Source organism: Dromaius novaehollandiae, chromosome 16 (genome assembly GCF_036370855.1).
Source record: "Dromaius novaehollandiae isolate bDroNov1 chromosome 16, bDroNov1.hap1, whole genome shotgun sequence".
Lineage (NCBI taxonomy): Eukaryota > Metazoa > Chordata > Aves > Casuariiformes > Dromaiidae > Dromaius > Dromaius novaehollandiae.
The window spans coordinates 17,679,598-17,692,965 of record NC_088113.1 but is presented as its reverse complement, the minus strand read 5'-3'; the positions used below and the strand labels follow the sequence as shown (position 1 = coordinate 17,692,965).

Here is a 13,368-nt window from a genome sequence, read left to right as displayed (position 1 = left end):
ATTCTCTCCAGGTGTTTTTCTGATGGGTAATTATGATTTTTAAAATTCATTATTTTGTCTTAATCTGGGGGTGGGAAACTCTTATGGGGCGTTTCCTGCCTAATCAGGATCATCTACATATGTGATTGCTGTTGTTTCATTTTCCCCTCACACGGACATAGCTGAGACATTTTCCAGCTAGCTAGTCTGTGTGCTTACAGAAACGCTGCCACGACAGAAGCAGCTTCAGGTGGGCCAGCTACCCAAAGACACATCCCCTGCCCCGCAGATTTCCCTGGTCTTCAAGCAATGTTATTAGCACTAGTGAAGCTACCTAGTGGAAAGCTAGCTTAGATATGTCTGTAGGAGCCACAGGCAGAGTAGTGATGGCTTCATAAATAGATGCTATGTTGCAGGTATGCAGTCCCTTGGTGCTTCTCCAGCCCATGCTGTCATGGGCATCCATAGGGCAGATTTTCGATACTCAGGAGCACTGGTAACCCTTTCAGATTTTCTCTTTATGCTCAAATATGTATCATTCAAGCCATATCTAGCCGCTGATTTACAAGCAAATACTGTTCATTACCTTCTCTGCTGAACATCATGTCTTCTGCTATCAAGCATCCAGGTGGGAGGTGGGGGGAAAGCACATAATTTTCAAATCTAATAATGCATTTCCCATCACGCTCCTCTGCATTGCCATGGCCACAAAAAGATGGAATCAGCCAAGATGAAAGCATTTGCAGGGCTGAAGTTTAATGGCTAAAATAATTGCAGAAACATACACATCTCCAAAACAAACCACTTCCAGAATGAATAATGTGTGGAGTATCCTCTCATCTGCTACTTCACTTCACCTCAGTACAAGCTCCGCTGCGAGCAAAACACACACAATATATTGCATGATATTTCAGACGCTGCAGATCTCTACGGCTGGGCCAGCTCCTCCGCAAGGCAAACAAACCGCAGGGTTTGCAAAGTGTTAAAGAAAGAAGGAGGCCCTGCTGCTCTTTGTATGTCATTGAAATTCACCTTCAGAAGGGGAAGACAACGCTTTCCAAGCAGGCGTTTGGCACAGGTTTGCCTGGGTGATATCGAATCCTCCCTTAAGAAAAGCAGAAACCTACCAGAAAAGCTTTACCAATTCCACGAGACTCACGAGCTATTGATTTCCAAACCCTGCTCCAGATCCTCAGGCAACAGATATCAGCCTGGCCAGCGTAACCCTGTTTTAGGAACTGCCCCAACTTTTAACCATTAAAGTGAGATTCTTCCTTAGAAACGGAGATGCGTTCCACACTGATATGAATGTGTGACTGCAATCTGTTTATTTTTAATAGAGCTGCACAAATTAAGACTGCAAAGGCCAACTTATTGAATGCCTGGGTAAGATGAGTCACCACGTTTTATCCGATTAGTTCCCCTTTTAAATTTTAGCCATCAGATTTGAGGTCACTCAGTATACGACCCGTTTACTTTAACTGAAAACTACATGCATTTTTCCAGAAAGGCATTTGAAACAGAAAGCATTTTAAGTGCAAAAAAGGAGCAGCTTGAATGAAACATCATTGTACCGACACACACTCTACTTAACCAGCATTTCTTACGTTAAATCCGTACAAGTTTTAAAAGCTGGAATAACACGACAACAATGAAAAGGAAAATAGTTGGCCTACAAATTGGGAAAAAAAGACTGTGAAGTTAATAAGACAAAAGATCAGACTGCTTCACTACTCCGCTACCGCAAGGACCTAGACGCTTTGCTGTGCATTTCTGGGGAAAGCAATACACAGCTCCTTGCCCGCACAGGCAACTCTGCTGGCCTTACCCAAGAGCTCCTCTCTCGGGCTGTGGTCAATGGAGAAAGCTTCAAGTCTCCGCACCTGAAGCTCTGCGTTATTATTTATAGCCAGTATTGCTTGGGAGTGTCGAACAAGAGCAGTTGTTCTCCCTGTCAAAAGCCACCTCCTGCCACCTTTTTGGATGCTAATTAGCACAGAACTCAGGGAATCTGATGGTATTCACGGTGCAGAATAGCAAAGCTCTCACATTTTTGTCCCTGCGCACACATTTCTGTCTATTTGCAAGTAGTACATCCCCAGCAATGACACGCATCCTGATCCTGACGCTTATCCAAATTTCTGAGGAAATGCACTACAAAGACACTAGATATATCGCCATTTTAATTATACTTCACAAGCCCATAGGAGTATCTCTGTTGTCTTCACGGATAACCTTCCATTTTAAGAACACACTCAGAATAGAGCTTTCTTCAAATCTGGTCTTGGGGCAGTTACATCCATTCAGCATTTCTGCTGCCTTTTTCTTAGGCTCTGTTAGGGAAAGTAGCTGCTGCAAACTGAAACATGCTGCAAATTCATTCATGCTCTAGGAAATGTGTCAGTGATAATATTTTAGTAAGAAATATATCCAAAGATTATGTTTTAATTATTGTAAGTCTATACCCTTAAACATAGGAAGGGGCTGTATTATTAAAAAATTACTATTAGGTCTAGAAAGAAAAGAGTTAACTAAGTAAGTCTCTCTTTAAAATGCCAATAACAGACAGTGGTCTATGGATAAGTTAATTAGTAGAGCCAGCTTGTGTTTAATTATTTCACTTGACCTGGTGCAGATTTATACAATAATCCATTTAGAGAGGGGAAGGGCCTGTTGGAAAGTATGTGATGTACCAGAGGAAAAACTTTAAATCTGTCTGAGCTGAGCAGGTAGTCTTCTAACTAAAATTGGAATGATACACTATTCTCCACTGTAAGACAAGCTCAAATGAAAAAAGAAATGCAGGTCTGAGCCAGAGAGATTATGCTAAGGACCTGGTGAGGTTTCCACTCCGATACTTAACATTTTTTTCTCCCTATTCAGCTGGGATTTTACTATTGAATAATGTATAAACCAACCCACTGTAGTCAGAGGTGGGATTTCACAAGCAACTTGAAACAAGTGCAACCAGACTGTACCAGAACTCTCTGAACAAACTCAAATGTGCTTGAAGAAAGAAAAGGGTCTACAGATTATTAGTGTATGTGGGATTTTCTTATAGGAGTGGCTCTAAAGATTTTCACATTTAAAAGAGAACTGATTAAGTTGGGTATCAGTCCTATTCTTGTTGAGACTCTTTAATCAGACCAATTAAACTCAAAGGTTTATTCTATCTCAGTAGGTCAAACCCAAATCATGTAGTCTTTCAATTTGGTAACATCTCCCTGACAGCTTGCCCAAATACCAGTAAGAAAATGTCATTACAGTTTAACACGTGAATTCATACGTGCTCCTTCACAGGCTGTAGCATCTTAATGCCATACTTAAAGAAAAACTTACGCAATACTTAAAGGAAGCCAGGTGTATAACACAACGGAAAAAAAGAAGAAAAAAAACAAACTGGGGAGCTACTTGGACAGACAGAGAACAGCTCCATACACGTGTGAGTCGGAAGAAATTCTCTTCATTTGAGCCAAACTGCAGGAATCAGTCTTGGTGGAGTCAGGTCCACAGGAGATGTAAACTGGCTGTGGCTATGCTCTTAAACACTAATTATCTCTGTTTTGTGGTTAGACCATCCTTCTATACTCATCTTCAGGAAGGACATATAATGCACAGGGACTTAAGCTGAAAAACTCTTCACAGAACAATTACATTCATAAAAAAGCCACAGTATTGCTCTGTTTGATCCTCTTTGTTAAAAGCATGACATGATGAAGGATGAAATGCCTTAGGACAGGAGCAGGACCAAGAAGAACGTGAGCCGCGTATGGCAGACCGCCCTGTCAGACATTCACTGCAGCGGAAGCACGGCGATGCAGGGGCGGGCTCCCGTCAGCTCCCATGACAGCTACATTTCCCCGGAACAACACGACTGTCAGCCTCAGGCATAAAACTCCTGACGAGAGAAGATGAAGCCTCCTCAACAACCGGTCTGCAAAGGTGAAGCCACCTCAGGTGGATCGGCACGGCCACAAAGCCAAGGGTCCCGCCTCGTCCCCCAGCGACAGCCCTGATGCCCTCCTCCCTTGAGAGGCCGGGAGGAGAGGCAAAGGAGACACACCATGCCCTAGTCATGTCCATAAGGCACCTCAGCAATGCCAACAACAAGGCAGAAGTTACTGAGCGTTAAGTTCAAAACTGGCAATAACAAAAACGTTAGAGCAGAGGGGGTTCTGCAGGACTGCTGTCCTGGGGACAAGCTGACCATGATTTGCTGAATCCCACAGAGCTCCTGTTGCATAGAGTGAAGTATTAGGAAGGACATGATCAGGGTCCATGGAAACTATCAGCCGTGCATCCCCACAGCTCCCCTAACCAAACAGGGGCTGTTGTCGTTTCAGAGCACGCGACGCGCCCACCAGCACGCCTCCCTCCCCCGAAGCAGAGGTGTCAGGGATTAAATGTCACACATCCATCAGTCAAGGATTAACAACACAGGCTAGCATAAAACATCCTCGGCCTGTCCAGGTTGCATGATTAAATGCGTGTTCCTTGCTCTGACTTACTTTCTTTATTAGTGTTTGTCTTTGTTTGTCAATGTTATTTACTTCCCAAACCCCCAGTGATGACAGGGCCATTAGCGTTTAAGCATGGGGAGGATAATGAGTGAATGTGTGCAGATGAAACTGGAGCTAGAGTGAGCGATTGGTTACACAAACTCAGATTCAAACTGTGCCAACAGACCTTCACAATTTGTATAATCAGTCGGTCTTCAGCCCATTACATCTGTGCCCTGCTCATCTCGCCGGTGAATTTTTTGGGAGGTAAATAACATGGCTATTTTCCACTCTGCTCACTGGGCTCCCACAGTTTCTAAGCTTTTCTCAGCCCTTCTGTTCTTTAGCCATTTCTCCTGTTATCTCCAAATCTTTTTTTCATGAAACACATACTCATGCCACTGTCTTCCAGGCCTCCTGCTCGGCGCCCTGGACGTATCAGTCATCCTGTTCTACCCAGCTGTCAGGGAGAAAGCAAGGAAAAGCAATTAAGAGTAACTCTCCTTATACACAAGCTCTAAAAACTAACTGACAGCATTTTATTTAGAGAGTTGCAGCCATCATGCAGAAGATGGAAAGGTACAGATGGAAAGGTCTACCAGAAAGACACAGAGCCACTGCACTCGGGAAATGCAGCTGGGGAGAAACATCTTTTCCCGGTCCTGAAACAAGGCTTCAGGACCGCTGACGTAATTCCCTTGTTAACTGAAACAAACGGTGTTGTTCCTGCGACGAGGCTTCCCTCACACCCTTCCCACATTGCAACAAGGCGACCGGGGAACCCGCTAAGCACGGCAGGGCCAACAACGCTCGGAGAAGACTGAAGCCCTCCCCACCGGCTAAGGGCTGGTATCTCAAATAACGACAAGTGGCCCTCCACGGGATGCACGGCGCGTTTCCAAAGGCAGCAAATGGGGTTAATAAAATGAACCTTCTTCACTGATGAGTGGCAGTGCTCCTCACCATAATTTGCTGAAAAAGGTCACTCTTGCCTATAATGAGAAAATGAAATGCATGCTGGAATGATGGAGCAAGCTCAAATCAGTCCTACATACAACGTGGAAACATAAACCAGAATCAAGCATAAATCTACTGGCTAAATTCAGCTTATGGCTAATCAGCTCTTCCTTTGACAGGATATGCTGCTGTGGAAATGGGATAATTTTATAACTGAATAATTTAACCAGTTTTATCTTTAAGTAATGATTTCAGGCATATTAATATATAAAGCCTCAGTATTTACATTTTTGTTATACAGACCCGGAAAATTACAAGGTATCAGGAATAATACACTATTCGGCAACAAATGACATTTATGGAGCGGCTTTCATCCCCCAGAACGACTTTGTGCTGTGCAAATCCCCGGGATGGGGCACGGCAGCCCGCAGACAACGCGGGCAGTGTGCTGCGCGGCAGGACGGCGGGGACGGCTTTGAGCATCAAAGAGAAACTCTTCTGCAAACGCTAAGGCTGGAAGGGACAAGCAAAACCCACAGCCTGACCTGCTGTACAGAATACGCGATAGCATTTTACCTGCTTACCCCAGTTAGGATAATAATTTATGTCTGACTACGAGACATGCTCCTGACAGGCTTCCAAGCATTTGAAGACCGTGAGAAGTGGAAAATCTACTTACCCCTGGAAGTCTGTTCCAGTGGTTAGTCATCTCAGTCTTAGGAAAATACCTTGGGAGCCTGTGAAGCTAGAAGCTAAACACAGAGGCTTGTGGTCCAAATTCACAGAAATGGATGTGCCTTGCTGGCAAAATAATGACTAATCCCCCACTTTCTTCCTCCTCCCGTGAGTCTGGCCGGGGAAGCATTTTTCTGCATGTTTTAATGCAGCGATACAAGAACTCCATCTTCACACACAAGACGCTGGTGTTCAGCAGAACCAAACAACCTTGTTTCAGTTCTTCGGAAAAATAATGGAGAGAACCTAAAACCCAGAATCCCTCTCACTTTAAAGAACTCCTATAATAGATACAAATAGCAAATGCTGTGAGTGTTAGATGGTGCCTGTCAGAAGGTGACATACTCTTACCAATTTTGCATTAGTCCTCACTGCTCCTGGGAGATGGCTAATTTGAGCAAGGAAAATGGGAAACAGAAATTCTTATGATGCAGTCAAGCCATTTAGATGTCACTTTCGCTCATTCTTTGTATTTTGTCAGTACACATACACGACTGATAATCTGCGCAGATTCACTCATATATCACTTGTATCATGTCAAGATCCTTCAAAATCATATTGCAACAGATGTTCCTCCAGCCCTCTTCGGCGGCGGAGGCGCAGCTTTGCAGTGCATCACATTGATACGCAGTGAAGGGGAAATAATTAACACAGGGGACCACGATTCAGAACAGAATAAATTCCTTTTGTTATATTCCAGGGGCATAAAAAGGACTGAAAGCTGCTGGACTGTCTCATCAGAGGAAAATTTCCCGGTACAGTAAGCAAGGCTAGGTCTATGCTACCTGATTGCTATACTTAAAGAGTACTAGCTGGCTGGGAAAAAAAAGCCCAGACTGAATACACTGGGTTTGTGTAAACTAGTGTATTGGCACCCGTAGGACTATTCCAGGAAGGACAAATTATAGCAGTCCCAATGGTTAACTTGATTCCCAGCTGTGACCAGTGTGATGCCTTCGCTACTCCCAGCCAGTCCCAGCATTTCGAAATGAAGGGATGAGGAGGTTTCCAACGGATACCTGCAGTTACCAAGAGATAAATGTACCCAAAAGAGTTATTACAGATGGTACAAACCAATGACGGTTTTTGGAAGAACAGAATACCGCATTTTTTCTTAACATAACTCTTCCAAACTCTGCGCTCTCAGAAACATCTACTTGCAGCAAAACCACAGTGTTGGAAAAGAGGTAACTGTCTCTGCCAATGAGAAGAACTTTTGCACGTCCCCCACAAAAATTCTGCCGTTTCATTCATAAATAAAATAAGGCACTAACTTGGTTGTTGGCAGGCACTCCCTTTTATCTTTCACTCACTTGAGAAAGACTAGTAACATCACGTTTCCAGAAAGCCGAATGTAGTAATCATAGAATTGGATTTCATGTATTTTTAAAAGCATTTGCAGCAGCTGTGCTCCAATCACTTTTAAAAGACATATAAACACATAGAAATTGGGAAGAAACAACTCAAGAGTTCCTGACTTGCTTTATTTTTTCTTAACCTAAGACGAATGCATTGGGAAGGGCCTCCTCTCTAAAGAAGAGCTCAAAAAGTTAGCAACATTACACTACAAGCACCGCAGAGCCAAAACACTTATTATCTCAAATAAGCCTGGATGACATCTGAGATGTCTCGACATTTATTGGCCTGCCAGCAGCATGTGGAATCAAACGCTTCCTTTTCTCTCATTTCTTTTTTTTTATTCCCCTTTCCTCCTTGCTCAAAGTCCTCGTTCATAAAATATTTAGTGGAAGCTCTTCAGAGGAAGATCGTGCCTATGCTACAGCCCCAGTGCAGGTTTCCTGTGCTGCTGAGACAGACATTCTGCCACCAGAGAAATCAAAATAGCTGATGGAGTTGAATCACTGCACCAAGAGCTCACCGGCTGCTTTCGGGCGCATGGTCCGGACGCCAGTCTGAGCAGCAGCAGACAAAACGAGCCAACGTGCAGGACAGCTCCGGTCTCGTTTGCATGGTGACACGGAGAAATGCTACTTTTCAGAATGAGAAACAGAAGTATGGAAGTTCAGCCTGTCTAACAGCCCCAGCTGGGGACAACCAACCTGTTTTTTTACCTCTGATATGTATTTCCACGGAGAAAGAAAGAACAGTGCAGTCTGGAACCTGGATATGCTGCTAAATTCAGCAGGCATCACGGCTAGCAGTTCCGAGCAGTACCACCTATTTCTGCAGCAGCCTGCCATAAATTAGATAAATTAGCATGGTTTTCCCCCCTAGAACTTCATTATAATCTGTCCTCCTCCCGTTCATAGCCTTCCTTATTAATCCACACATCCTGCTTATTAATCCATATGTTTTGTGCTTCAGTCACTACTTGATCTTTTCCTTCTAGTTTTATTAAATCAACTACAAGTTCCCTGCATTTTCTTCACATTTTCCTGTTTTAGAGCAAGTATCTGCTTTTAACCTTTTCATCTCAGCCGGCTCTTTGAATGTACCTTTGAACCTCTGGCACAGTCTAAATCCCTATCATTTTTCCCTATTAGTTCAAGGCATAGATGTTCCTTTGTTCCACCCTCGGCATTTTTCACCCTTATGCAGGCAGGAGCTTAAATCAGACTGTTGCTAAACTGTCCTCCTTTAATAATTTTTATGAAGTGCAGTCCAATTATCTTTATCTTCCTTGGGGATCCATTCAATTAAGCGCAGTAGTAATGAATGAATGGACACAGAGCATTGTAACCATATTTACATCCAGATTAATGGGAACCAGGTAAGATAACTTTAAAGCCATCAATATTTTAATACCTTAGCTTTTCATTTTGCTGTCTTCAATGTCAGACACATTTAGAGAGACCAGCACAATTTTAGAGGCTGTTTTTAATTTCCTCCTTGGTTTATGGAAATGAGGGTTTAGAAACAGCAATAAACTACACAAATTTGTCTCGGAATAGGTTTCCTGCAGGTTAACTGAAACAGTTCTCAGCACACAGACTAAGCTGGAAAGCTTAGTCCAATTTATTGGATGTTCCATGAATTGAGCATAATGTAGGAAACCAGTCAATACCAACATTTAAGTGGAGATGCTGAGATCACTGGGAAGCCTAGCTAAGGGCGAATGCAACAGAAATGCTGAACTAGACCTGCTTTGAGGCACCTTTCCATTGATGGAGCAAGGAAGAAAGCTCTGACTCTAAACGAAAACCTCGTTCTGTTTCAACACGGCTTAACATAGCAGTGTCATAGGCACTGATAAATGTGTCAATAAGCATTTGGAGAAATAACTTGTATCCAGGGAATTTATCTTGGTTGTAGTAGTTTCAGCTGAATAGGTCAGATTTGTTAACATTTTAATTTACAGAAATCTGCATTCCAAATACTGCTCTTGGGCTCCTTTTCCTAACAAAAAGAAAATGTCAGCAGCAAAACCAAATTTACTCCCCTAATAGCTTTTTCAAGATTTCAGGAAAAACAAATAGAAACAAAAAGCCAAGCTGTGGTACAGTTACAGAAGTGCTTAAACACATTTTTTCAATTTAGACCTAATACAAGTTTATGCTAATAAAATAGAAACTTTTTTCAGTTCCAGCTGTAATCCTGAAAAGCAGTGGAAAGCTCTGGGAATACCCATGTCCTGTAGCCTCAGGGCAGCCCCGGGATTGTGCCCAGAGCTGGTTGTTTGGCCTCGATCCACCTGTCCCTTGCCCAGCCTGGTGTCCCCAAGCTGTGCGACGTCAGCGTCATGTTCCTATCTAGGCAGTGCTAACTTGCTTCGATTCCCCAGACCTGGTGCAACAGGGGAACTAACATGAAGTATATGGTTTCCCTGTGAGCTTTAAAAATATTTCGGATGCAACAAGATATATACAAAAAAAGATCATGATTCTGCCTTATCCTTCCCCCTATATATTGCCTGCTCCTTCTTGCTTTTGATTTGCTGATTAAAAACCTCTGTCCCACCTTGCTATCCAATCGATATCTCCGAAATTAATATAAACCTATGACCTTTCTATATCCTTACAGTCCTACACTAAAACGCTGGCCGCACTGATGTCGAGGGGGCAATAAAAGTTCTGCCATTTCCATAAATCCAGCATTTCCCTGCCAGAATTTAGATCCCACCTCTGAGCACTTTGTCACTGTCCCTCCGAGGGCTGCTCGCAGTCTCAGCAGCACTTGTGTTTCCTCTTTGACAGCAACCGTGCTACAGGCTTCAGCGCTGCCTGCGATAATCTGCTGCTTCAGATTCAGTTAACTGTCTGATTTTTTAAGGAAAAGCAGCGGGGAAAGGTCAAATCTGCCCTAGGTTGTGCTTGCAAAGTCTTCTGCATCAGTCTGGAAGGAGCAGGCTGTGGTGTGCCTCCTGCCCCAGCCCTGCTTTGCCTGTCTTCACGCCACGAAGCCGTGGTGGAGGCTCGCGCCCCGCCAAGATGCGTCTCAGGCCCCAACCCCATCAGCACCCTGCCTACGCTGGGCAGGGGGGAAGGGAGGGAGAGGGAAAAAAAAGCACAAAACCAGTGTCCGGTGCCGCCTTCTCCAAATGCAGGATGCTTGACTCTGCTAAAAATGGATTTTGCTGGACTTGTCGTCTCTGGGGACGGCCTGAGCGGAAACATCTGCACCTACGTCGAAGTATCAGGTCTATTTGCCGCACGGAGACGTACTGTCAGTGGGATATCAGCTCGATGAACAAATGATCCCTCCAATCACTTACGTGTTCATCAGATAAGATCTCTTAATTGCAATGAACAGGTAGGTGATGCCCCAGCAACCTGACCGTCCAATGGAAAAAAAGACACAATTTAAGCCCCCCGTCTCACTTCAGAGCCAGGGACCCCTTCCCTTCCCTGTCCAAGGTCACTCCCACCCATCACTTATGCTAAATTGATTCTTGTTTAACGTGTGAGGTATAAATCCTTTCACCATGAGTTATATACACCACCAGAGAAGGTAGAGTTTTGAGCATTTTTTTATATAGCCTACACTAGCAAAGCCTATTTTTGTCAGTTAAAATGATATTTTTTTCTATATTTGGAAAAGCTGTACATTGCAGAATGCCAGGAAGAAGAGGCATTAAATGCAGAGCATCACACAAAACCAAAAGCACATGCTTGGTAACACACTGGAAGACCTCTTCCTAATTTTAATTAGCGGACAGTAGCTTTACTGACAGGTAAGAGCGGAGCTGTTAGTGTCTCCCCAGAAAGCAGTGGTTGGGAAATGGCACAAGGACGTCATCACGAAACATTCAAAGCACATCAAATGCAGGCTCTGTAACGGCCTCCAAAGGTAAAATGCAAAGAGCTAACCAAGATAGGTCTAGAAAGGGCTATTGATGTATGCCACTTTATTTGTCACCTGACAGAGGGGGGACAAATGCCAATTTTTTCACCCCCTCCCGTACTTTCTGAAGTATTTTGAAGTACTTCAAATTGTACAAATTTACAGAAGGAAAATATCAGCATCACAAGGGAGGAGATTCTCCCAGGGCTCCACTGATCGACAAGGATTAAGGCAAAAATTCTGCACCAAATCAGAGCTACAATGTCCCACAGCTGCTGCAGCAGCAAAGACCATGAATGCCACTTTGGGACTCAGACTTTGGGAGGGGTTGTACTGGAGACAGAATTCGGGTGTTACAAGCTAGCAATCATCAACAACTGGAAAATGCATTATGTTTTCTAAACTCACCTCTCTGTCCAGGCCTGCAGCCACTGTGACAATGTCTCCCGTCTCACTGTTAATGGTGAACATATTCTGCGATGGGCTTTGCGGGGTCTGAGTCACAATTCGGTATCTCACCATCCCGTTCGCTGTAGTGCTATCATCTGCATCATTCGCCGTCACTGTCATCACGTAGGTACCTTGAAACAAGAGAAGGCAAAACATCAGGAATGTGCCATGCACAGCAGACCGCAGCACCATGGACTCGGGGCATGCATTTTACTCAATGTCCCATTTCAGTCTAGGCAGCTAGACAAGGCGAGGATTATGAAAACAGCAACACTGCTGAGACTAGATGATCTGTAAGGATTGTGATTACAGAAAACTGGTATATAGAGAGAAGTTATATGAGGATATCTATGATTAACTTCTAATTCTTTCAGCGACAGTAAGTTCTAGGGCAGCATTTTTCGTCCTGCAATTTCATGGAAATTCTCACAGGAGATTTTTTTCCATCTACCAATCCCTGCATTTACGTGCACTCAACAGCGTTTCCAGAATTTACTAGCGGGAAGCCCTTCAGAGGTCTCAGCAGCTTCAGAAGGACCCCATCAACATGCCCATGCCCAGTGCCGCCTCCAGTTCTTGTAGAAACGTCCACCTTTATAGCTCCTAGTGGAGAAAAAAACATTTCTGTCGAGCAAATGGAACAGCTGCTGCCCAGCAGGACAGAAAATCAACGATTTGGTATGTGTGGCCAGCAATGTATTGAATCATTGGTTTGTTTCTTGCTAATCATCAGTGTCTTCATTTGCCTTGCAAAAAAAAAAAAAAATCCCTACTTTGTAGATACTGTTGGGAGTGCACCGAGGCACCGACAGGCTCGTTATCACTGGAGTTCGGCAGCAGGGTGTTTTGCTAAAGTGGGAAATGATCATTATGAGGTGAAAGATGGCACTTGACTGGATGGACTCCTGCAGCTGCGTGGTCCTGCGACCCCCCAGGGCTCACTGGGCCCAGCTTTAGGCTTGTTGTACTGGCAGGAAAGAACGACTAAAAGGGCAGACACACGCACCGCTTACAAAAAGCCATCTGCAACAGCGTGTAAATCTAATGGAATGAGACTCAGAAAGAAGGAGAGGGAGGCAAAGAGAGCGAAAGCTGACACAGCCTTGCCTTAATGACCATCAAAAACCAAGAGCACCAACAGAGAGCTGGAAGGTGTCGCTTGTACACTGCCCGTTTGGGAACTCTGCAGAGGAGGAGTCAGCTCACGAGCGAGCCGTGCTGGAGGAGACCGAAGCGGTCCCAAGGAGAACGCTGGCTGGTCCACGATACAGCCCTGCGGTGCTCTGCAAAAGGAGCTGAGCTCCTCCTGCCCGCTTGGCCGGTCGTGAGCCACCACCACAGCGGAGAGTAACTGCGTCCTGATTCCCACCTTGAGCACAGAGTTAACTAGCTTCCAGTTCAGAGCAAGAGTACATCAGATCTGCACCGAGAGCAACCAAGCTTGCACCTGTTTGCAGGAGAGTTTAAAAACACAGCCCATGAGCTAAATGGGAAGATCTATCAAGGG

The 13,368-nt window shown here is 44.3% G+C and overlaps 1 protein-coding gene across 1 annotated transcript in view; it reads right to left on the bottom strand.

Annotated features, from left to right (window-relative positions):
• The window catches only part of CDH4 (cadherin 4), a 460,217-nt gene that overhangs the window by 70,373 nt on the left and 376,476 nt on the right, over positions 1–13,368 (bottom strand). Inside the window, exon 7 of the mRNA XM_064521589.1 lies at positions 11,820–11,992. Coding sequence (XP_064377659.1) covers positions 11,820–11,992 — 173 coding nt within the window. The remainder of the gene's footprint in view (positions 1–11,819; positions 11,993–13,368) is intronic.